Raw genomic sequence first — 26,281 nt, 5'->3', positions numbered from 1 at the left:
TTTAAAGGTGCCCCAGAAGGGGTGAAGGAGGCCTTGTAGTTGTCCCACAGATTACAAAACAGGGCTGCTTCTATAAAGGACATTGGGACAATCTACAACGAATCTGGTCATCAGGCAGTTTCCAAAGCCCTCCACCTCCCTTTCTATACCTTAGAAGGTCACCCCACAGGAAATTTGCTAGATTGATTGATGCCGACAGGGACTTATTTGTGGTAGAAATGAAAGTAATAAACCTCAGAGATTGGGATCTATTCTGGGTGTCACACTCTAAGAGGAATACTGACAAATTGGAGGATGTGGGAGAGGGAGGGATCTAAAACCATATTAGAGGCGAGAGGAATAAAGTCAGGGCAGGTATAGAGAAGACTTAAGGAAGATGTGACAGTTGTTTGCAAATATTTGCAAGCAGTTAGATGGAAGAGAGATGGGCCTTATTTTGTGTATAGCTCCAGATGACAGAATTCAGACCATTGGTAGGATCAAAAGGTACATTGTTTTTTAACAATTAGTGCTAGCTGAGCATTCTGGTCTGTTTTGTGGGTGACAGTATTTGTCAGTAGAAGCCAAAGAAGCTGAGAACTGTCTGGCACAATCTGATGGTGCTAGGTTGGAATAAAGCAGACTTTCATTTCTATTATTACGGGCCTGGGGTAGTCATTGGTTCCCTGACTAGGAAACAAAGTCTAGAACTCTTCGGACTCACCTTTATTCTCCTGAGTGCTTGGGCTGGTGAAGTCTGGGAGGTGGAGTTGGGAAGAAATAATCCAAGAAAAGGAACACTTAAGGAATAGCAGATTTGACATATATGCTATTAGTAACATATTTGACACATTAGTAGAATTGATACATGAGGAAGTGGTAAGGCACAGAAATGCTGGACACTTGGTTCTGGAATCAGCCACCCTGAGTCTGAATCTTGGTGTCACTCTTATAAGCTGTGCACCTCAGGATAAATCAGTTGACCTCTCAAAGCCTCAAATTCCTCTCCTCCCGAAGGAAGATAATACTTGTACCCACCTCATTTGGATGGTTTTAGGAATTAAGTGATGGACGTTTGATCAAACCAGCCCTATTTTTACTTCATGCCCCACAGAAATGCCAGTAAGGAAGTGGCAGCCTCTGAGACATTTTCATTGGGAATTAGATGTGAGTTTGGAAAAGAGACGGAGAACTAAATGTCCCACAGCCCCACAACCCTTCAGCACATACCGGAACATCTTCCTCATTGGTTTTATCACTCCAGGACCTTCCAGGCGTATCCAAACATTTTTCAGTGATTCCTTCAAGGGATTGGTGAACTCGACTGTCACAACCATGTCAGAACCAACCATCTGAGCGCCACGGACCTAAGAGAAGAGTTGGGGGGAGAACACAGCTCATTAGCAGCACATAAAACCTCTCTCTGATCTCCTGTGTCCTCAACCACCTTCACTTTTGCTTCTGTTTTGCAGTAGGATTATTTTTTGGCAAGGGAAGGAACCAGTGTGATGCAGATAGCTTATTGCTTTGACTGGGAGATACCTACTGAGAAAAAGATGGAAAATTACTAATTAGAGCCACACTCTTTTCCTCATTATAAAAACCACCTTAATTAGAACTCAGGTTAATAGCTTGGCTACTGGCTGCTCTTTGTCAGCAGGCAGTGGAAATGCATTTGGTGTAGTAACAGATTTCGTGGTGAGGGTGGCCAGATGAACTCTGCTTCTGGATAGGGCTCAGGTTTCTTACCAGGACTTGGGGAATTCCCGAGTTCAAGAGGAAAAAATGCTCCAGGGAGCCGGTGCCTTCTCACTATTAGAAACACTATAAAGAACTATGTTCAAAGAGGGAGTCCTTACTGTTGAACTTGAAGAGAGGAAGCTGGACACTAAAATAGTCAGAAGAGACTTCATCTGCAGCTACAACATCTGAGTCAGGAGAGGGTGAAGCTAATTGTGGGTGAGTTTATCCATATCTCGGCAGGATCAGGTGTTTGGCAGGAGATGCCAGAGTTCCATGCCAGCTTCAACACTTCCTAAGAGTGGGGTCTTGTGAATTCCTCATCCTCTCTGAGACTCAGTTTCCTTGGCTCTGAACTGACTGACACTTCTATGGGGTGATCTAAGGGAATGCTATTACCAGTAGTTGTGTTTACTCTGTGCCACACTGTGCCACACACCCAGAACTACATGCTTTCCCAACACCAACACAATGTGCTGGAACATGTCCAGGTGCCTATAGCATTAGCTTGTTTGCTTAGGGGCGGTGTATCCCGTGGACGGAACTGTAAAGCACTAAGTAATTTGGGAATGAGATAATAATAAAAGTCCTTCATTGCAATAAAAGGGTAGGATTACATAGTACATATAAAGCATCATGACACATGGCAAAGGCTAATGCATTGCAGCTTCTGCTTTTTGAAGTGGCAAAGCTTGGGGGAGTTTTTTTTTTTTTTAAATGTTTTTATTGAGAGAGAGGAAGGGAGAATGACAGAGAGATAAAAACTTCAATGAGAGAGAAACATCATCAATCAGCTACCTCCTGCACACCCCTTACTAGGAATCGAGCCTACAACCTGGGCATGTACCCAGACCGGGAATTGAACTAGTGACCTCTTGGTTCATGGGTTGAAGCTCAACCACTGAGCCACATCAGCCAGGCTGGGGGAGTTTGTTTTATTCAGCTTATATTCTAGCCTACTTTCTACTCCAATAACTAGCCAATGCCCAATAAATATTTTTCAATTAGGCCAGTGGTCCGCAAATTGCAGCTCGCGAGCCACATGCAGCTCTTTGGCCCCTATAGTGCGATTGAAACTTCGTGGCCCATGTGCAGAAGGCAGTATTTTGTGGAAGAGCCACACTCAAAGGGCCAAAGAGCTGCATGTAGCTTGCTAGCCACAGTTTGCTGACCACTGAATTATTAGGCTGACTGCTTACAAAAGGAATTTAATGGTTATTTGATTTTCCTATACAACAACCCAGTCATTATTATACCTTATTCCTTTAAGCAGTGTGTGTCATATAGAAAATGTCATGTGGAAATGAGACTTTCTAATGAAAGGGGAAGGACACTGCCCAGAGAAGAAGACTCTATAGTCAAGAATAGAACTTTATGGCTTTAATCTAGAACATACAGTTTGTGACTAAACCTATATCTATGGGATTTTTTAAATGTGTAAGAAAAATGAAAATTGTAGCTGATTCCCCATCCATATTTATTACATTCAGATCCCCATCTCCCGGGGTGGGATGGGTGGAGAGCAGGCTCACAGGAATCAGGGGTGGAGCAGACGGTGACCATGAAGGTGACCACAGCAGCTGTCACCACCGAGCATGGCTTGTGAGCCAGGCAGTGTGTGCAGCACTTTGGTAAGTGGTCCCCAGCCTGGCACGCTCAATGGAATCACTGGGAAACTTTAAAATTATAGAGGTCTAGGCCCTCCCCAAACAATTACATTAGCATCTCAGGTGGTAGGGCCTGTCTACTTTAAGTTGAAAATTTCTTTTTGCATTAAAAAAAAAACAACTAAAGATAACATCTATGAAAACTGTCTAAATTCGAGAAAGTAGGGCTCCTTCAGAGACACTACTAGTAACATTATTTGCTCTGATCATTTTAATTTGGGGGGGGGGTATTTTGGAGCCATCTGCCTCCTGTATACTTGTATAAGTCTGAGCACAAGCCCCTTAAAACATCTGAAAATATCTACTGACTCTTCCTCCACAGATTTATACAGTGACAAATATGAGACATGCACAACTGCAAGTAGTTTTAGGGGGTTCATTTGGATAGACCCTGTGATCTCTGCATGGCCCTCGGGGGCTCGGGGCTCCAGGATGAGAACCATCTCCACACTGGGAGGTGAGCACCACGGGAAGAGCCAGCTGTGGAAAGCCACGTGCATCTTTCCTGGTCACTGATGACAGTGATGGGGGAAATCAGGTATTTGAAAAGCTGGCGTGTGTGTTTGGGCCTTCATGGGTAGGCTTTAGATATGAATATGATTAAAATATTAAGTCTTCTAGGTAATTTCATGTCATGTCTAATCAGGTTGCTTCCAGAGATTATCTCTATAATTAGCTGCAGCTGGAGTATATAAATAATGCCCAGCCTTTCCTGGTCCTGGGATGGAGAAGGGGCTTGGAAGGGGTAGGAAGATGAAAAAAGAGGGCCCTTCCAGGTTGGAGAATGCTTCTGTTGCAATTGTCAGAGACTCGGTGTCACTTTCCTGACATCTGTCTCTTATACCCAAATTTAAACTTCCTTCGCCTAACTACTGAGATGATAATGAGCCTTAAAACTCAAACCAAACCAAATGTAAAAGCCTGTCCAAAATTTAACATCACTATTTTCTGCTTAGGAATTTAAGTGGAGATATTTCCCCTCATTCTGTTGAGGAACATGGAACATAGGCACAGTATTTTCATATTGAGTGTGTATTTGAATGGTGTGCCACGCTGTGGTATCTATGAAATGCTGCGGATGATGACCACTGTGGCTGAAAATGTCTGTTCAAATCTAATTTTTTAGGGAATCTACACTGCTTTTCCTTGATGCTGTAAAAATAATTTTCATATCAGCATAATTATGTTTCTGATTTCCTTGCTCTCATAAAACCTCAAGTAAAGGGAGCCTTTAGCAATCCAGAGAGTTAGATCAAGAAGACACTTTTATGTGTATTCACCTTAGAGAAGGGTAGCTATTACTTGAACCAGAGAAAAGGATAAAGCATATGTTATACTCAGTGTTATTAAATTATTTTCCAGGTTTGATGGTCCTGATTCTTTAAATTTTTCCATTTAAAATATCTCTGTATTGAAAAATTGACAAAAAATGCTTTTCCACTTTAAACATCATTCACCAATATTAACATACTGAGTTCTTATATTTTATGCTATTCAATGATAATGACAACTGATTCTTTGGTGAATAAGAAAGTTATTGACACACATACACACACACACACACACACACACACACAAACTTTTGGGAAGAAATTACCTTTTAGGAAATCACAAGATTTCTTCTATGGAGTATATGCTTTACAATGTACATAACTATATTCAAAACTGAAGTGGGATTGAAGGAAAAAGTTTGAGAAAGAATGAATTTAGTTGGCAATGTGAGCCATATGATGTAGGAGTTCACCCCACACCCCTTACTTCCAATGCTTTCAATCATGAACTTTCTTCTCCTCCTCAGCCTGTGGTCACTGCAGGGGGAAGCAGGTGTCTGTGTGTAACCTACGCTCATCAGCACCTGCCGCTACTGGCTACCACACAACAACGGCATTTGTTCAAGTGCTAATGGGTTAAGACAGTCGGACAATGTTCTTAGTCTGCATTGTCCAAATGGTAGCCACTAGCCACGAGTGGCTATTTACATTTAAATTAAGTGAATTAAATTAAAAATTCAGCTCAGTTGCACTAGCCACATTTCAAGTACTCAGTAACTATATGTGGGTGGCTACCATATAGGACAGTACAGATTTAGAATATTCCCATAATCATAGAAAGTCCCATCGAACAATGCTGTTAACTCGTTTAATCCTTACAACTGTGTGGAGTAGATGCTATGAGTCTTCATTGCACAGATGAGGAAACTGGGACACAGAGAAGACAAGTTACTTGTTCAAGTTTACACAGACAGTAAGTAGGGGAAGGGAGACCTAAATGCAAACAGTCTGGTGCCCCAGTCATTGCTTAATCACACCCCTAACTTACTCTGATTAGTAACCACAATATTAATGATAACTTACATTTTATGCTGTTCACTTAGTAATGCAGGCATTCTTCTCATCATTTTATTTGTTTTTTCTTGGTTAGTCCTTCCTACTGCCCTACAGCTTGGGAGTAGACATGATCATTACACATCCCACTGATGTGAAACTGAAACTTAGACAACAGACAAAATGCCCAAGTTACAGAGATGGTAAGTTGGTAGAACCCAGATATAAATCTAGGTCTTTCTGACTCTAAAACATTCATCTTTAAACACCACATACATTGTGATCTTTCACAGCAGAGAAGCAAAAATAGTGACTTTTTCTTTGCTGGAAATAGGCTCATTATTTTCTGAAACCATTGAGGAATCATTGACTGTATTACCTTATACTATTACTAAACTATCAGTTGAGCACAATGATTTTATAACTTGACCCTGAATTAAGTTTGAAAACATATATACTATCCAACTTTGTCTTTTCGACTTTATGGGGAGAGAATTAGATTTCTATGCCAGAATGAAATGTGGCAAGATAGCCTTGGGGCCTTGATATATTACATTACTTGATGATAATAGGATTTTCTACTAAGGGTAAAGATGGAGATAATCATTTAAAAAAATAACAAGTAGCCTAAACATAGTGGGATTCTATGATAAGGTGGATAGGAGTCATTATTCTTGATGTTTTATTTTATGTGTGTCTTTTACTAAGATTGAAAAATAGCAAACCTGCCAAAACCGGTTTGACTCAGTGGATAGAGCGTCGGCCTGCGGACTGAAAGGTCCCAGGTTTGATTCCGGTCAAGGGCATCTACCTGGGTTGCGGGAACATCCCCAGTAGGAGATGTGCAGGAGGCAGCTGATCGATGTTTCTCTCTCATCGATGTTTCTAGCTCTCTATCTTTCTCCCTTCCTCTCTGTAAAAAATCAATAAAAAAATATATTTAAAAAAAAAAGAAAAATAGCAAACCGGATAAGCATAGAGCTAATTATGTTTTAGGCACCTGGTTAGCAGGTACTCATTTCCATTCTCAGATACAGGCTGTTCTGCAGCTGGACTTGGGAGGGAGACGGAGATGTGCACACTCTGGCGGCAGGGCTCCCATGGCCATGGCGTAGGGTGTGTCCTCCTGGCTGATGGAGCACCCCCACTGTCTGCTCCTCTGTGACAGATGGCCATCAGTGGGTGGAGAGTCAGCACTTGAGCATGGAAAGCCATGACTGGGGTTCCCTGCCTGGGACAGTCCCAGATCACAAGGCTTTATCTGCTCAGAGCCCCTCATTATGGGAGGTCAGACAGTTGTGTTTGATTTTCTCCGGAAACGGTGTAGGACAGCACCGAGGGGCACAACCACAGTGGCTGAGACACACAGTGACCATCCAGTGGGGAGCTGGGGGGAAACCTGCTGGACTCAGGTCTGAAGACGGGGGCGGGGGAGGATGGGGGCTGCCACAGAGTGTCCTTGGGCCAAGTGGCTTGAGCTCTCTGGGCCTGGTTTCTTAGGTGGTTACCGCGGGGTTTAATGTGAAAGGATCAGGCAGAGCATCTGAAACACGCTAGCATTTACCCATCTAAATGCTGTTGAGGCTTAAAGGAAGACACGCTTGCAGGGTGACATGAGGACCTCCTCATCCCCGAGTTCCCTGTGGAAATGAGGTGGATTCGGTTCTTAGGTTTGGGGAGGAGAACCACCAAGCTGGGAGCCTCCACCAACACTTTCTAAAGAGAAGGGGAGAAGTCCAATCCTGGGGCACCTGCCCCCACCTCCCCCTGCAGGGCCATGGGACGGGCAGGGCAGAGGTGTGTGTCCTGGGACACGTGACAGTCAGGGAGAACACGGGGAGGTGGGAAGGGAGAAAAGTGCTTGGTTGGAGATATGGGGGAAATAATTCAGGGTTCAGGGTTAGAACCTGGTCTCTCTTTTCATTTTCTGTCTTGATGGAAAGTTTCAAATATTCAGGTTTTCACAGAACAACACAAAACTGTAGTTAATTACAATTTACCCGCTGGCCCTCAAGCATTTTGGAAGCACTTATTACATCTCAAATGGCTTCCCCAAGTTTAACCTTTCCTGTGGGATAAAGATATATGAGTTGGGATATTGTAGGAGCAGGGCCTAGGTACCCACCACAGCAAGCAGCCCAGCCTTGCTCTGCTCTGGTGAAAGTGGGGCTTCCAGGGCATGAGGAGGATTCCACACCTAACCTCTGGGCTGCAGTTACAACACAACATTGAACAGTTGTTAAAAAGCCAAATAGTGTGTCAATCAGAAGAGAGCAGGATGTGGAGCCAGCACTGGGGTGTGACTGCACAAGTTAGGCAAGGGCATCCCTTTTTTGGGGGTGGGTGCAACTCTCTGCATGGCTTAGTGAGTGGTGAGTGGGCTGGATTTGGTGCTCTCACAGCCACTCCACCTCCCAGTCTGCACGAGCCTGGAGTGGAGCCCACCCAGAGGTAGGTCCCAGCACCCTGGGGAGGGTTGGCAGGGACATAGCTCGTGTGACCTGCGTTAGTTATGCTCATTGCAGCAAGTCCAGAGCACAGAGGCCTGGCCAGTCAGAGCTGGTGGAGCGGACATTCTGCTTGTGGATTTGTATGAACTACCAACTTCTGTAGGCCCTGTAGACACTGTCCATGCAGGAGGAACCCCACAGGCTGGTGGCAGGGGTGGTCAGCCCCTGAGAGAACAGTGCAGCTGCGCTCCTGCAGCTGACCAAGGGTGGGCACTGCTGAATGCCATCACCAGCAATCTTTCAAAGAAAAAGTCAATAAAAATGTTCTTAATGCCGAGTTTTCTCTGATAATTTTAAAAAAGCATTTTCTACAATTATCTACAGAGGGAGCACCAAATAACTATTTGTTGAGTGAATTCAAGAAATTGATGAATAAATGAGTGACACACTAAACTAAAAGATTAATAAACACTAGAAATTTCTTTTAGTCAACTAAAAAAATAAGTAAGGGGTAAATGCATGCTACAATCTTATTAGTGCCAATCTAGGCCAACAACTACACTTGTGGGGGCCCTAGGGCAGTGAAGCACATTAAAACTCATGTTTAAAAATTTTGGAAACAGTCAATTGTTCTTATTTTAAGTGTTTAAAAAATTTTTAAAATTTTTGGAGCACCTGTGTGTTCATGATTGTAATTTTAAAAATTATATACATAGAAAGGGTTATATTTTCTCTTAGCAGCATTACTCCTAACACATATGAGAAGATGAGCTCTACAGGGGTTTAGAGATGTTCTGCAAATCCTGCAGGACTTGTTCTACAGGATAATACTACCAAGGTCTTGGCACCTGAGCAGTTTTAGAATGGCACTCAGAAGAATTTATTTCCCAGATCCTGAATGGAGGTCCTCTGCTCTCTCACCTAGCCTTGCTCCAGGCTCTTCAAAGACTGGCTTCCCACACATGAGGGTTCCATAGGGAGCATCGCACACACTTGACACCCAGCGGTCAGATTCAGTGCCACCAGGTGAGTGTTACCTTCACTTTAGGCTAGAGGGCCACATGCTGCTCTGAGCAGTTCTCAGGGCATGATTGTGGGATTTCCAGGCATAGATGGGACTAGGCAGGGAAGGAGGAAACTGTAACAGCAGCTACCAGGTCCTGGCATGGGCTAAGCATTCTCACAAACATTATAGATGTTAACCCACAGAAACTTTGTCTTTTATATGTAACTAGAGGTCCAGTGCATGAAATTATAGCACAAGGGGGGGCAGTTGCTTCAGCCCAGCTTTCACCCTCTCCAATCCAGGACCCCTTGGGGGATGTCCAACTGCCAGTTTAGGCCTGATCCCCAGGCCTAAACCGGCAGTCAGACATCCCTCTCACAATCCAGGACTGCTGGTTCCTAACTGCTCACCTGCCTGACTGCCTGATTGCTCCTAACTTCCCCTCCTGCAGGCCTGGTCACCCCCAACTGCCCCACCCCTCAGCCTGGTTGCCCCCAACTGCTCCCCCTGCTGGCCTGGTCGCACCTCACTACCCCCCTCTGCCAGCCTGGTCACCCCAAACTGCTCCCCCTGCTGGCTTGGTTGCCCCCAACTGCCCCCCCCCCCCCCGCCCCCTGCCTGCCTGGTCGCCTCATGCAGCCTGCTGCTCAGTCGTTTTGTTGTCCCTCACTAACCCCCCTGCTGGCCTGGTCGCCCCATGCAGCCTGCTTGTTCAGTTGTTTGGTCATCCCTCACTAACTCCCCTGCCAGCCTTGTCACCCACGCAGCCTGCTGTTTGGTCATTATGTGAGGGCATCCTGACCAACTTGCATATTACCCTTTTATTAGTATAGATTATAATTACAATAAATAGTATTATAAATATTAGTGGCTTAATTATTTTGCAAAAGGGGAGGAGGAGAGGAAGAAGAAGGAGAAGGAGGGGAAGAAGAATAAGAATAAGAAAGAATAAGAAGTAGAAGTAGAAGGAGAAAAAGAGGAAGAAGAAGAAGAAGAAGAAGAAGAAGAAGAAGAAGAAGAAGAAGGAGGAGGAGGAGGAGGGGGAGGAGGAGGAGGAGGAGGAGGAGGAGGAGGAGGAGGAGGAGGAGAAGGAGAAGGAGAAGGAGAAGGAGAAGGAGAAGGAGAAGGAGAAGAAGAGGAAAAAGAGGAGAGAGGAAGAGAAAGAAAAAGGAGGAGAAGAAAAATGTGTGTGGTAAAAGCTAATAGATGTTGGTCTTCATTGAGTACTTACTATGATCAAAGTACCATGCAAAGCTCTTTATGTGAATTGCTAGAGGCCCGGTGCACAAAATTTGTGCACTGGGGGGTGGGTGTCTCTCAGCCCAGACTGCACCCTCTCCAATCTGGGACCCCTCGGGGGATGTCCCTCTCACAATCCGGGACTGCTGGCTCCCAACTGCTCGCCTGTCTGCTTGCCTGATTGCACCTAACTGCTTCTGCCTGCCAGCCTGATCACCCCCTAATCACTCCCCTGCCAGCCTGATCAATGTCTAACTGCTCCCCTGCCAGCCTGGTCACCCCCAGCTACCCTCCTCTGCCTGCCTGGTTGCCCCTAACTGCCCTCCCCTGCTGACCTGGTCACCCCTAACTGCCCTCCCCTGCTGGCCTGGTTGCCCCTAACTGCCCTCCCTTGCTGGCCTGGTTGCCCCTAACTGCCCTCCCCTGCTGGCCATCTTGTGGTGGCCATCTTGTGATGACATGGGGGTGGTCATCTTGTGACCACATGAGGGCAGCCATCTTATGCAAGGGTGTGACTGTCAATTTGCATATCACCTCTTTATTATATAGGATTTCTTTGCTCCCTCCCAGAAACCCAGTGAGGTCAGTACTATTATGGTACCCATTTCACTTCTGAGGTGGTTGAGTAATTAGCCCAAAGCAGGTAGGACTGTGCACCCAGGTGGTCTGACTGCAGCCATCTCTAAGTATTATAGGTTACTGTGTCTCTACAAAAGGGGCTCCTGGTGTTCTTGTTCTAGCTGACTTGGGTGAGAGCAGAAAAAATGTGAAACCTTCACTGCTAACTGACAGTGGGAGAACCCCACCAGAATGCTATTCCCACATCACACACCACAGATTCCAGACAAACCAGTCTGCAGCCTGGAGCTGAATTCCTGTCATTGCTTCCATCCTTCCCTAAAAATAGATGTTCATTAAAAACCAAAATGCCTGAGTCTTTTTCTGACTTAAAGCTTCTTACAACCATCAACACATGGGAAGGCAGAGAAAAATTCTATGTCTGATTTTAATAAAATATACTTTTTTTTCATCAAAATATTGTGATAGCATGGAAAAAGAGATGCAGGCTCATTAAAGTTTAATGAATGTCTCTCCCTGCCATTTTCCATATGTGGATCACACACTATGACTCATGCATGATGATTGGCGGGAAGAATGTAATCAAAGACTGGGTCCATAAGGATGTGAGTACATGTCCACTGGCCAACTCCTTTGCTAGGGCTCAATATTGTTCCAGGTTGGCCTCTATTTGCTCTAAAAATGGGGCTCGTTAAAGTCAGCTGCAAAGTTGCTGCCAGGAAACTGCAGTCCCCAGGCTGAGCTGGGGATTCCCAGAATAAGATGATGACTTGGGCAAAGGCTTTGAGGAAGAGAAAGAAAAGAGGTTCCAACTCTTGGGAGGGGGACAATCCTATATAATAAAAACCTAATATGCAAATTGACCTAACGGCAGAATGACCAGTCGCTATTATGCACACTGACCACCAGGGGGCAGACACTCAACGCAGGAGCTGCCCCCAGCCCACAGGCCCCAGGCTGACCAAGGCGGGTGCCAGCAGGGGGCCCCTGATCACCCCACCAGTCACCCCACAGATCAGCCCTGATTGCCAGCCAGGCCTAGGGACCCTACAGGTGCATGAATTTTGTGCACTGGGCCTCTAGTAATGTTATATTTATGCTCCAGAGTCTTCACTGAAGTCTTTGTTCATAGACTCAAATATAAAGCTCTCATCCAAAAATTTTAGACTCATCTTAAAATGGCCCCAAGCTGCTCTTCTAGGTCTATAACCACTAGTCCTCTGCTTCCAGCCTCAACTCTAGCCACAGCAGGCTTCTAGTTGCTCCCCATACCTGCCATTGACCTCTCTCCATGTCCTTGGTTAGGTTTTTTCCTAGGATCTGGAGATGTCTCTTCATCCATTGCTACTGCTTGAAATGCTGTCATTCATTGAGGATCATCTACTGCCTTATTTTTTGATACCCCACTTCAATCAAACTCATGATTGGGTCATCTCTCTCCCTTGAAAAACACAGACACTTTGTGAAGGCAGTCACCATCTTCTACTTTCTGTAGAAGTTCCAGTGTGAGAGCAATGTAGCCTAGTGGTTATCTGCAAAAGACCTGGGTTAGAAGCTTCACTCTTTCCCTTAGCAGGCACTCGCTCACGGGCGAGTTGCTTATGAACAGTAACAATGACAATAATATCAACAACCAACATATACTTGGCATTGACTTTGATTTGGGCTTAGGTATCCATTAACTCATTATATATTGACAACAACCCTATGAAGGAAGTATTGCCATTATCTCTCTTCTACAGATGAGAAAAAGATGCCAACAAAGAGAAGTGATGTGTCCATGGTCACACACTTATTATATTGAGAAAAGAGGTTTTGAACTCAGATAGTTTGGTCCCAAAGCCCATGTCTTGACTTCTATACCACAGGGGGCCTCTCTGGGCCTTAGTTTTCTCATCTGTAAAGTGTGGATTATAATAGTATCCATCTCATAAGATGGTATTGAGGATTAAATAAGAAAATACAAGAGAAGTACAATAATACAGAGCTCAATATTTTCTAGCTGCTATCATTGTCATCACTGTGTTCTGATCTTTTCCTTCCTCCTGCCCATGAGCTAAGAGTGGAAGGTCATGTCCTCCTAACCCTTGGCTTACATGTCATCTCCCTGTGCCCAGCACATTCATGGCAGAGAACTTGAGAGGTTCTGTCAGCTGTAGACCATGTCAGACTCAAAGTGATGCACAGAGAGTTCTAGCATTTTCCTAGAATTTGGCAATTCTGGACCTCTGAGCCATTGTGTTTTTTTTTACTTTTGTTGCATTTAGCTCCCTCTCCAATTCCTGTTTTAGTCAGTTTATTTGATTCCTCTCCCTAAGGTCTCCTGTGTAATACTTCAGTGTAACATTTTCTTTCTCTTCCCTCCTTCCCTTCTGCTCTTTCTTCCTCTTTCCTTTCCCCTTTTCCCTCCCTTCCTTTCCTGTGGGAAGCTGCCTATTGTCTTCACTAGCAGAGAGGTGTGGACAAGGAACCCGGAAGACTGGTGACCCTTGAAGCCCTGGCAAAGGTCAGGGCTGCGCACCCACTGTTAGTCCAGACAATGGTAGCTGAAGCAACTTCCCCATTTATTATTATGTAAATCCTTGCTGATGGGCTAGTCTGCCTGTTACTGGAAATTGCCTACCTAAGGGCTATGGGTGTATTCCAAACCAATAAAATGTTGGCGAGGCCTGAGCACCAGTGGAAGTCCTTCCCATTGAGTTGGACTTGCCCGCCTGGCCCCCCAATATTTCCAAATTATTGCTTGTCTCTTTCATTTGCGTGCAGCCCTCTTCCAGATCCTGAACCCTGAACCACGCAGGACGTGGGGGGAAACGAACAAACATAAACATTACACACTTTCCCATCTCCCCCCACTTTCCTGCCTTTCCTCTGTGTCTTTCCCTCCCTAAGTCACTTTCAGGATGAGGACTGCCATCTGTATTTCATATGTCCAGCAGGCTAGGCTGCCTCCCAGCCCCCCAGGCCATTAGTTTCTGGAATCAGGCCTCTCACAGCTCAGGGACACCTGGGTGGCTTTAAAAGTGTGAGGTGCTTTACCCAGGAACACCTCTTCCCCTGCTGGGACTTAGTTTGTTTTAAGGTTAATGTGGTTAATGGGGTTAGTGGTTAAGGGGCAGCTCACGCAAGGCTGCCTCCTGCCTCCTTTCCTGAACAACCTCGGCTCTGGACAGAAGCCACAACGTCCATTTCTCTCATGCTTGAGTCCCAGTCAAATGGTTCTGCCTCTGACTAAGTTTCCTCCCGAAACAGCATCCCTGACACCTTAATGGAAATTAAAAATAAAACAAAAACACAACTTTTTAAAAAGTGCACCCTCCCTGCCCAGCTCACTCACCTTGTTGGAGATGGTATTTGATTCTGCCCCTGGGGAGTGAAACTGCTCTTTAAGTAAACCCAGAAGATAACTAACAAATAAACCTTCAAATTAATAATGCCTAAGAGATGAAAGTTATTAGTTTCGTTTATACACCCAGTTCATTATCAGTGGTGCTATTAAATTCTGTTTCATGCTGTGGTTTGATCACTGTGCAGCTTGGAATGCTCTCTCCCAGCCCTTCCCAGGGACAGGCTGTGGCTTCATAACTGGGGAGAGCAGGCGGGCCTTGCTCTGGTGGGAAAGGGTAAGGGATGCCTCTGAGTGCAGCTGGGATGACCCTGCAGGCACTGCCCCAGGTCTCCCAGGGACAGCAGGCCATGGGGGCAGCCTGCCCACTGCGGGTGGTGGGCAGGCCCCCTGCTTATGGTACCCAGAGCCTCTCACTATTGGGTTCATGCTTTCTCGCACTGAGGGCACCTCTGGAGGGATACCAATGCACTTTCCCATTTTGCCTTTGTTTCCTCTTCTGCCTGTAGGCCCTGAACATCCTCATTTTAATTTGCCTCTCAAGGCCTCTGTTGCTCACCTGTGGAAGGTGACTGGGGTGAAATAACCACAGATGATTATGGAAGCCTTTCTAGAAATGCAGGGTCTGGGGTTCTTGCCCTCGGAGGGCATTACATGTCTGTTTGGATGAGCCTTGTCCTGGGTGACTCACTGTAGGGTGGTCATCAGTGTCATCCACATGTCTTGAGACCCAACAAAGGCTGCCACTTTGAATGCTACACAACAATGATTCGTTTTACAAATGATCTACAGAAAATTATTTATAAGACACAAGGCCTAACTCCCCCTTCCTAGCCCATTGCCCATCTCCCAACTCTAGGGGCATTTAAAATGAAAATTTTGTCAAACTTTGATTTGTCTATCACTTTGAGGAATGCGGCTCAGGAGCTGTGCTAATCACTCAGTCACTTCAAGGACAATGTTCTCCAGTGGCCTGGGAAGGTCTCTAAGTCCTGGGGAGGCTGGCAGGAGGTGTGGGACTCCGAGGACCCTGCTGTAGCTGGGTACCTGCTCACAGGGTGGGAAGGTGTCAGCCACGCGGCTGCACGATGCTGCCAGTGCTCCTGAGACGCGGGAGCACGCAGGCTGCCACAGTCAGCCCTCCTCTGCCAAGTTCCTTTCAGCCACCTGGGCAGAGATTTCTGGTGCTCAATGGGGAGAAAATGTTAAAACTACTAGCCAAGTGGGCAAAAAAAAACACCCCCGTGGTGACAAAAGTCAGGAAGGTGGTTATCCTGGTGATGGGGGAGGGGTTATTTACTGGAAAAGGCATGAGGACATTTTCTGGTGGTTGCAAGGTGAATACCTGGATGAAAAGTCCTTGCCATCTCGCTGACCTTTCAGTTTGTGCATTCTACTGGCTACAACTATATCGCAATGAACAGCAGTACTGTCCAAAGTGCAGGTGGAGACGATCCAAGCGGTTTCCATCTCATGCCAGGCCTGACCCACTTTAAGCTGGAGGCAGTGAGAATTCTAAGTATATGTATCCATTACACATCTTTATCTTCCTCCACAAGTGTGTTCATACCTACAGGTTATATTTATATCTGCAGCCAGATCTATATATTTAGATCTGGAGAGGAGAGAAAAGTGTTATATGTGCATGTCTATATTTGGGTGGTTTACTTCTTTCAAAGAACAGGAGGATCCTAGCTCCATTTTTTTTGAGCATACACACACACACACACACACACACACACACACACACTCACACACTCACAGTAAAACACAGTAAGCCTGAATAACTAATCAACGATCTTGCTGTTCTCCCTTGTCTGAGATGCTAACACTGACCTTGATGGTGATCGTGGGGATGGTCAGCACAGTGGACTTCTGCTTGGCCAGAATATCCCCGGTCTCATTGACACGGGCTGTGACAAAGAAGTGCAGAGACGCTTGCTCCAGCAGCTGGCCCATGTACTCGCCGGCTCTGACCAGCACCTCCTCTTTCTTGACTGGCAGAGAGAAACAAACATGCTGGGTATCAGGACTGAGATGGGATCTGCTTTCCTTTCCCCGAGCGCCCCCCTCTTTCCCACATTTGCACAGCACCCACTGAACAAAGCAAAGGTGAGGGAGGGGCAGATGGAACAGTCAATCAGGGATCAGGGATAAGCGCTCCTGCTTCTGGGTAAGGAAAGAATGTGCTGGAAATCTAATATTCAGTGAGGTCTTACTGGAGAACATGAGTCGGATTTTCCAAACAGTGCTTCTGCTGTTGTAACATATGTGCCATGTTTAAAACCAAGGACCCAGGGGTTTTGACTGCGGCTGTTTTGATTTGGGAGGGACAATCCGAGGATGGCAGGCGTGGAGCGGTGACATTCAAGGGCACCATTCCAAGTGCCGACCCCTCGTGCAATAAGCAGCATCTCGCGTAGGCCCTGGGCCACGCTGGAGCAACACTGTCAGTCACCCCCTCATAGCTCTGCGATTTCTTTCCAGCTTTCCCTGTACTAATCTGACATGATTTTTCTATGGAAGAGAAAGAAGCTGTTGAAACCAGTTTTCACCATAGGCATTCAGCTTCCTCCCACCTCCTCTCCTATTTGCCACTTAACAGGCCTCTGTGCCAAAACCTTGTTTCCTCGAGTTGCTGAGGTTATCTCTCAGGAGGACATCTGGAGGGGGAGGAGGGTCCGGCTCCCTCTGCTCACCGTCAGCCTGGGGACGGGGACTCTATCTTGTGGCTCTGGCCACAGCAATGAGGTTCTCTGTGGCTGCATCGCCCACTTGCTCTATCACTCTCCTTTCCCACAGCCCAGGATTCTAGAGAGCAAAGCGCGGTCCTGCTGCAGGCCGAACCCAGGCCCCAGTGCCACAGCGGCTGCCACCTGCCTGAGCAGAGCCACGTGCTAGTGTGGCATCGTCAGCCAGCCGCCCAGCAGGAAAACGGTGACTCGTGCCTCCACCCCCAGACACAGAGCACAGGGTCTGTAGGCGTTCAGGGAATTGCACGTCTCCACCACTGCTTCCCTGCCCAATGCCTGCCTTTTGCCAAAGATTCCTCCTTCTTGCAAAACTTATTAAAGGAAATAACTGTCATGGTTGCTGGTTTCAAGGGCAGAGCGTAGTTTGTGACAGCTCTCCATAATGAGCAGCGGCCCCTGCAGCCAGGAAGGAAGGCTGCACGGAGACAGCACCGGAGCACAGGGAGGCCTCCTGGCCGGCTGGCTCACGGCTGAGAGGCATCAGCATCCACTTGGAAGCTCCTCACACATGAGCAGGTGCTGTGGCCGCCCCCAGCCCTCTGGCTGAAGAGTTCCCAGTCTTGGCTCCACATCACAGTCACCTGGGGCTATTTAAGAACCTTCCCTGGTGGACCCCACCCCACACCAATCAAATCAGAATCTCAGGGGCCCCAGCTCAGTGAGGTGGACTCTGGTGTGCAGCCGGGGGCTGAGAAGCAGTGCCCCAACTCCCAGGGGTTCCCCACAGAATCAGCCCTGACAAAGGGGCAAGAATGGCCTTTCCAACCCAGGCCTGCTGCTCCCAGTGTGGTCTGTGGGCCAGCGGACACCGCCACCGGGAGCTTGTTACAGACGCAAGTTCTCCAGCCCACCCCACCCCACCGACTGGGTCACGGTCTGTCCTTGACTAAGATGCCCAGATGATGGCTTTGCAGGTTTGCAAAGCTCCCAGAGACAGGGGCTTTTAGCAGCAGAAGTGGCAGAGTTAAGGTGGACTTAGGACAGTCTCAGTTTTAAAATGGAAAGTTCTGTATCCCAGAACCTACTCAATTCCTGGCAAACTGGAAAGGCTGGTTAGTCTAGACCAGTGGTTGTCAACTGGGGGCAATTTTGTTCCTCCCACCCCTAGGCATATATGGCAATGTCTGAGACATTTTTGGTTGTCAGAACTGGTTGCTACTGGCAGGCATCCAGTGGATAGAGGCCAAGGATGCTGCTAAACATCCTGCAATGCACAGGACGGCCCCGCAGCAATTATCCACCGTCTGGAATGTCCATGGTGCCTCTGCTGAGAGACTCTGCCCTAGGCTATGCAGAGGTATTAGAAGGTATTGGTCCATCTTACACAAGTGCTGAAGGACTTGGATTGATTCCTGGGCAGTCCTGTTCCATTCAGAGCCAGCCTTTTGCATTTATGAACTGGCCTTGATGTTGGCCCTTGAATTCTGCATTTTTTAATGACCAATCACGCTGCCTTCTTTGGGCCTGAGCCTAGATGGCTCTCCCAGAAATTAATTGTCCATATGAATAAGACTCTGCCCCTCAGTTAGATGCAACTTCGGATGAACACATGGGGCCTGCTTTTCACTTCCCCAGATCTGCACAGATGGAGTGGCATAATGACAGGCCTTGAAGAACATGAATTTTGCCTCCATCTACCGCCAGTAATAAAATATGGGCGTCTTCTGGCTCTTTCTACATGGTTGTGTTTGACCACTGGGTTCCTTTAGGCTGGTAGGATATGCCTGACCTCTTTCCAGAAATCTTTGCAGAGGCCCTCGTTACCTTTTCAATGTCAGCATCAGGACCCCTTTATCTTGGGGGCAGAGCATCCTCTAAATCATAGCACCGAGGAAACTGGGCTGTGTTTCCAGCCCAAGAGAACAGTGCTCCTGAAATAGTACGTTATGTAAGTGCTGTGTTTTGCCATCGCACAAGAAATTGTTCTAGATAAAGTTTATTAAACGTGGCAAGAGAAAGAAGAATAGATTTTCATTCTATGAGCGGTGGAGCTGGGATGCTGCCAATATCATTTACGGTGTCTGGGGAAAGCCAAGGGAGACACAGACTGGAGCTGCCTCATCTCTTTTCCAAAAAGCAGAGAAAACTAAATATAGCCAAGTGGAAATGATAGCACCTTTGAAGGTACTGGAAGGTTTAAGTTATTCAAGTCTTCCAAGCTGACTCTAGCCCACACAGTTTCTTTAATCATCAATCTGGAAAGTATGCCTCCCATTCTGCTTGGAAAACTTTCTTTGCAGTACAGCCTCCTAGCAATGTACTCTGACCTTCTAAATCATAGTCTAGAATCGTATTTTGCAATATTGTGCAATTTATTTATATTGCAATATGCAACTTATTGCATGCAGTTAATGCCGCCTACCTATAGGGCAAAGCAAGAAAAACTCTTCAACTCCCTTCAAGTTATACAGGACAAGCCTTGGGGTGGGCTGAGAGGGTGGGACCTGTGTTAATATGAAGTCTGGCTTAGGTTTGGTCAGTGACTGGGAGGGCTAATGTAGTACGTCATCCTAGCTCCCTAATTCATATAAGCTCAATCATTTATTGAATTAGGGAGAGGAGAAGGGGATTTAGAGATGGAGCTCTTGTGAGGTGGGAAAAGGATTGCATCTAGTTCCCTGTTCAGGGGAGGGAGGAGCAGCTGGACGCCAAGTAGCAAGGGCACAAGTAAGGAAACTGGCCCACTTAGGGCCCAAGGTTACAGCAAGTTGGCTCACTGTCCCTGCCTGAATTGGACTTGGCTTCTATTATCTGCTTTGCCGCTAATTACTGTGTGTGACCTTGAACACATCAACTCATCTTTTCAGTCTCAGTTTCCCAAAATGTAAACATGTTGGAAGTTAACATTTACTGAGAGCCTACCATATGTGATCCATTTCAAATATATTTATCTCATTTAGTTTCCTCCTCACTCGCCTTCTCTCACACCACACATCCAATCTGTCAGCCAATCCGGTGGGCTCTACCTTCAGAACATCTGACCAGTTCTCACTACCTCCCTCGCTACCCCACCATCTCTCACTAAGCTATTGCAATAACAACCTAACTAGTCTCTAAGCTTTACCCTACTCCCCCAAGAGTCTATTCTCAGTACAGCAGCCAGAGTGATCTTGCAGAACCTCAGTCAGATCATGCCAGACTTCTGCTCAGAACCCTCTAATGGTTCTTTCAGCTCATTTGGAAACAAAGCCAAAGTGCGTACTGCGGCCTACAACTCATCATGGTCTTCGCCCACCACTCTCACCTTGCCATTTTTGTTCCCGACTCTGGTCTCATTGCTGTTCATTGAACACATCAGATATGCTCTGGTCTCAGGGCCTTTGCCCTTACAGTTTCTTCTGGTTAGAAAGTTCACTCCCACTCTTCTGTCAGGTTTCTTTTAAATGGTTTCTTCCCAGACTACCTCATCTCTACCACCACTTCCTCTCTTGCTTAGCCTGCTTTCTATTTCCCTATTACAGGTTCAGCCACACTATATATTCACTTATTTGCCTGTATATTGTTGAGCCCCTGCCCCACCACAGGTGCCTACAAACTCCATGAGGGTAGTGAGAACTTCTGTTTTGTTCATTCTTACATCTCCAGCATAAAGCAGAAGCTGGACTTGTAAGCACAAAATAAAGGCGAGAGGAGTGAATCCACAGCCCTGTGATGTGCGTGGTATTGTTTCTATGTGCAGATGAGGAGAGTGAGCTCAGATGACTAGGGGAGCTTGCCTGGGGACACACAGCTAGTAGGCGACCCTCACACCTCAATCCAGACTTGTCTCACTCCAAGGCTCAGGCTCTAAAGGTCACTGCATCTGCCTGCACTGAACAGCTGTGATGACTGTTCTGCTCCGAGTCCTTTACCATTCCCCTCCCCGATTGCTCTTTTCTATAGGGGTTCCCTTTCTACCTCCAGGGGTAGAAAAAGGGCTACTCTTCCAGTTCCCAAAGAAATACCATGCCGGTGGGTTTCCTAATTGTTAAAGCCTCGTTACTGAAGTGAGGGAGTGTGGCTTCCTCCCCCAAGTTTGGGTAGGTTTCTTAGGATTGGGATTTCTGGGACTAGCTTCCCATTTTTTTTGGAAATATCTTTCTGAACTTACTGTGGCTCGGGACAGACACAAAATGCAGAAAGCTTGTATACTGTGGAACTGTGGTTTGGTGCTCTGCTCTGTAAAACTTATTATTCATATACCCTTTTTTTCTTTTCTTTTTCAGTGTCAACACATCAGGTCCACAAAAGCCGGATGCCCGGGAATGTCCAGGTCCTTTCCAACCTGTCCTATCTAACTCCATGTGCTCTGCCTGGAGACCAGTTCCTTCCAATTCACTAATTTTGCCAGTTGTGTGACCAACTGCTGTGCCACTAAATACTAAGACCCCAAGAAATGAAATTGACTGAAATTGCAACCTCCAGTGCAAAGTGCAGCCTGCCCATCCCAATCCTACTTAAGATATTCTGGAAGAAGATGCTGGAAGGGGTCAAGGCTGAGAGAGCCCCTGAGAGATGGCAGAGAGAGCAAACCCCCTCGGAGGCTCCTGGACCGCACACCTGAGCCTCCCATCTCCTCTCCCAAGGCTGGGCTCTCTCCTCTCCTTGTGTAGCAGACAGATCCATTTGCAGAAATGGTCTTCATGCAGAGTTTAGATCTCCCTGCCTTTTGAATGGTAAAGCAGCACCCACCATTCCTGCGGGAGCAGCCCCGTCCCCCCAAAGCCTAACTGGGAGGGAGACACCGGCAGGGGGCCTGCGTGCTGGGATGTGTCCTTCACAAGCTTCCCCATGCACTCAGTGCCCTTGGGACCTTGTTAAAATGCAGATCCTCAGTGACAGGCCTGGGAGGGCCCGAGAGTCTGCATTTCTAACCAGCTCCCCAGGGATGTCGATGCTTCCGGTCCTCAGCCCACACTTTGAGTAGCAAGAAGTTATGCTAGATTTAATTTTCATGACTCCCGGGGCTGGCTCATGACTTTGAAAATTTCAGTGTTCGCTTCTGTGCAAGAGGCATGAAGATGAAAGGTGAGGCCTCTCTAAAAGAAGTTGGTTCTCCCATGTGGCCCACGCTCCTGAACTCTGGGGCAGAACCTTCACTCAACAGAAAGTTATTAGGGGTGTCGGGCCCAAGCCAAACAGAGAAGCAGGTCTCAGGCCCCAGAGAGAACAGCCCCCCGGTTAGCTTACAAGACAAGGGATCCAGAGCCACTTCAAATGTCTCGTTCTTGAATTCCTCCTTGGAGACGCCGGTGTAGAAGGTGATGTTGCCCGAGAGATAGGCTGAGATGGTGTAAGCTTTCGGGCTGTTGTTCTGGAAGGTGATGGTGACCTTGAAGTCCTTTCCCAGCACGGCATTTTCCACTTCAAAGTCCATGTCCACGTCAGACCTCTGATTCACGATGCCTTCTGTGTTGAGGGGCTTCTTAACCCCGTACATCAGGGCCGTTTCCAGGGCCAGTCTCTCTTCTTTTTGACCTAGGAAAGATGCAGAGGTGATGACAGGCAACTAAACGCAGTCCCTCAAAGCGAAGGTCGCAGTACTGCACACCCCGAGCCGCGGGCACGTGTGCTGTGCCCGCTGGACTGCCTCGGCGAGCCACACCGCTTCCTTTGAGGCAGGTGCCCAAATCATTCCGATGTTACAAATTCTGCCAAATCAAGTCCCAGCCAGTCATGACCTGCCCGGGTTGCAGAGTTAGGCGGTATCCCAGGGCCTGTCTGAGAGGGGGTTGCTAAGGGGCTTGCTCTAATGGTCGTTTCTGCAGAGCCACTGTATCAGGCTTCAGAAGGTAGGAGAGGTAAAATCTAGCTCTCCCCAAACTGTGCTATCAGTTGCTTCCCTCCCCAAGTCCTGGCCACGTAGCTAGAACTTGAAGATCTCTAAGCAAAGATTTTGGCAATAGTCATCACATCTGGCCAGTCCACCTCCTGCATTTGAATTTTCCCCTGTTCATGGCCCTTCCCAACAAGACCTGTCTTCCTCATCGCTCTTTCCACTTGGGTCTGTCCCATCTGCTCCTGCTGAGCTGGACCTGGGCAGCTCATCCTGCCCTCCACCCCACCCTCCATTGCCATTCGCTCCTGGCAGAGGGCAGAGATCCCTGTTTCCCAAACCGTGCACTGCATCCCACGCTCCAATCTAGCAAACCATTAACACGCCTTCCTGCAAAAGGGCTGAAGGCCAAGTTCTCTTGGGGAGCACTGGGTTCTCTAGTGCCTCCTGGATGGTCACATGTTCAATAGCCTATGAAAGGTTCTGAGATTGTGCCCTCCTGGGAGACTTGTTGAATAAGAATTCCCAGTCATCTGACACGGAACACATTGTTTTGAGGGACGCCTATTGGCATGGTGGTGCTGTTTGAGACGTGTGCTGTTTTTCGAAATATGTCTTATGTGGGGTTTCCAAAGTGGTGGTGATGGGGATGAAGGTATGGAGAGGAGGAGAGAGGAGGAGACTAAAGACTTGCTTTGTACATGTGAGAAAGTGAGAAGTACAGGTACAAGTTAGGCCTAAGAGCCTGCTGCTGCCGAGTCCAAACTGGGCTAACGTTCCTTACAGAGCACAGGACCAAGTGCTCGGCTTTGGGGGACAGGGATTGAGGAGATGTGAACAGGTAGTTGCTATGGTCTTTACCATCCTAATTCCTTTGGCTGTATCTCAGTGCTTGTGGCAAATAAAGAGGCAAATACTTTGGCTTCTAAAAAGTAGTCATGGGATTTGCTAGCAAGAAAAACAACAACACAAAAGCACTTCAAAATAAAAATGCTGGCTTTTATACTTATGCTAATTTTAAGATATGATCTTTCACTTTACTTAGTTTATAATAAAAAGCAATGGAGATGAAGAGGTCAAATGGTTATCATTGTGATGGGTGTTGTGCTAAGTATATATCATACATTATCTCATTTAATCCTTAGAGCAAAACGGCAAGCACTGTTATTACCATCAGTTTCCTGGTTTGTAAAACAAGGAAGCCAACCAACATCATAGGGTTGTTAGGGGGATTAGAGGTATTACATGCGTAAGGATTGGCAGCTGCTAGTACTTCGCAAAGGCAAAGAAAATGCCAGCAGGTGTTGCAAACAATCGAACATGTGTATTTGTGTGTGCATGTGTATTAACAGTTGCTCTGATTGTCAAGATTGCCAGGAGACGCCAGAAACAATTTGTCTAGGATTGGCTAGAGCGCATGTTTGCAGATCGATAGGGGGAGATAGCAATAAAGGGAAGGAGGGCTGTGACAAGGAAAATGCAGTGAAATACTTTAGCAGAATGCATCTGGCAGATAGCTCTGCGAGAAAGTGAGCACTGATGGCTGCCGCTTTGGATGGATACCAAATACGCATTTAGGCGGAATGCAGGGGGCAAGCAGCAGCAGCAGGAACATGGTCAGAGAGGTGCCTACTTCGAGGGGGAGAAGCTGAGCTGGATGGGATGAGGGGAGGGGGCAGTGGAGGCTTGTGGGGATAAGAGACTTTATTCCGTATCATGTCATAGATGGAGGGACCTCTAGCTTCCGCTAGGGATGGGCCTGCCCCTGTGAGCAGGGGTGCCAGGCAGAGCAGGCTGGGCTGTTACGGGAAGCACAGGCCCTGATGGGAGGCAGGAGCTGCGGGCCTCCCAGAGCAGGGGAACCCCTGTTACTCTGCAGTTGTGCTTGGTGCTTTGATGTCTCATATGATTCAGGCCATGGATTCAGTGCCGGGAGAGAATGGCCTACAGACAGATTCTATTGTCTGAGACACCTCGAAAGACCCCAGTTGGAAGGGCTGTTAACTGGGATGCAATGAGAGTGCCTTCTTCCCATTGTTTGGATCTTAACTCAGATGTCACCTTTTCAGAGTGCCCTCCCTTCCTTCTTCCTGTGTAAATGTCCCTAGTCCTCTCAGCTCTCACTAACATATCACCTGGCTTTATTTCCTTTTGCCTATACTTGACACTATGTGATGTTATTCCCCTGTTACAACGCAACCTCCATGCCTTCCAGACCTAGGACCTAGCCTGGCGCAGAAGCTCCAAAGGACTGAGGTTCGGAGAAGCCCTCTGCTTTCATCCAGACCAAACTTTCATCTTTATAATGGACTAGAGGCCTGGTGCATGAAATTCGTGCACGGGTAGGGTTCCTAGGCCTGGCCAGCGATCAGGGCCAATCAGGGCCTTCTGACTGCCAGCTGGGGCCTTCCTTCATTTCACGCCACCCCCTGGTGGTCAGCGCACATCATAAACTCCCCGTCTCCCGGTTGAACTCCCAAGGGGACACTTTGCATATAGATATACTAAACAGTCCAGTGTAGGACATTTGATGTTTAATTAGGCTCACCTGTGAAAGCACCACCAGAGTTACCACTCATTTGATATTTCATGCTCTCATGTCAGGTGCTGTGCTCAGGTGAGATACACAGCCTTTTCTGTAGGAGTTTGGAAGTTTGGCAGGAAGAGGGGTCACCATTCACCTGGGGGCAGGGAAGGCTTCTCAGCATTTTTCCCTCCACAGGGAGAACAAAGTCCTGGAGGCAAATGGCAGCCTGGCTTGTTAGAGGAACTGTGCAGCTCACCTGGCTGCTACTTATGATACCTGCCTGTGTGGTTAGCAGGGGCAGCGAGAGGGGCAAAAGGGCAGATGGCAGGGGCATGGCCGCACTCTGACTGAAACGCCCTGGAGATGACAGAAGAGAGGGAGGGCTTTTAAGTAGTGTGGCAACCAGGCTCAGGTTTACATTTTAAATATGCCACTTGGGCAGCAATGCAGGGTTTAGAACGAGGGAAAGGGAATTGGAAGCTGTAGCAGGTATCCAGGAGAAAAGCCACCATAGCCCAAGCTAATAGTAGTGGTATGGTAGGAATAATACAATTACTAGCGGTAGCAGAAGCTTACTTTTATGGGACACTTTCTAGGTAGCAGGCACAATGCTAAGAGTTCTCTGCACATGATACCACCTGATTCTCAGAGTGGCATGGAGATCAGGAAGGGGTGGGGAAGGGGAGATGTTTCAGAGGGACATTCAGGTTTGCTGCACCTAGTGGATCATGGTTTCCTTCACTGGGATATAGAGAGAAGAAACAGACCTAGGGAGGGGAAGGGAGTAGGAGAGGTGACATTGGGAAGGTTCCATTTCAAATTTCTGTGGGACTTTAGGTAAATATGGAGCTGAAAAGTGGTCTAAATTGGGGTCAGCGACTTGGGAGTGAGTGGTGTATATGCGGACGTAACACCA

At 47.2% G+C, this 26,281-nt stretch overlaps 1 protein-coding gene across 1 annotated transcript in view; it reads right to left on the bottom strand.

Moving 5' to 3' along the window:
• F13A1 (coagulation factor XIII A chain) overlaps positions 1 to 26,281 on the bottom strand; it is a 193,780-nt gene that overhangs the window by 6,382 nt on the left and 161,117 nt on the right. The window contains exons 12-14 of the mRNA XM_070403447.1: positions 22,253 to 22,540; positions 16,167 to 16,327; positions 1,210 to 1,346 (exon numbers count right to left, since the gene is read on the bottom strand). Of these exons, the coding sequence (XP_070259548.1) occupies positions 1,210 to 1,346; positions 16,167 to 16,327; positions 22,253 to 22,540 (586 nt within the window). The remainder of the gene's footprint in view (positions 1 to 1,209; positions 1,347 to 16,166; positions 16,328 to 22,252; positions 22,541 to 26,281) is intronic.

The sequence above is a fragment of the Myotis yumanensis genome, unplaced genomic scaffold, assembly GCF_028538775.1.
Source record: "Myotis yumanensis isolate MYYU_CA2020_CCGP unplaced genomic scaffold, mMyoYum1.0.hap1 SCAF_2, whole genome shotgun sequence".
Taxonomy (NCBI): Eukaryota; Metazoa; Chordata; class Mammalia; order Chiroptera; family Vespertilionidae; genus Myotis; species Myotis yumanensis.
Note: the sequence above shows the minus strand (reverse complement) of the source record. Positions and strands in the feature narration are given on the sequence as shown.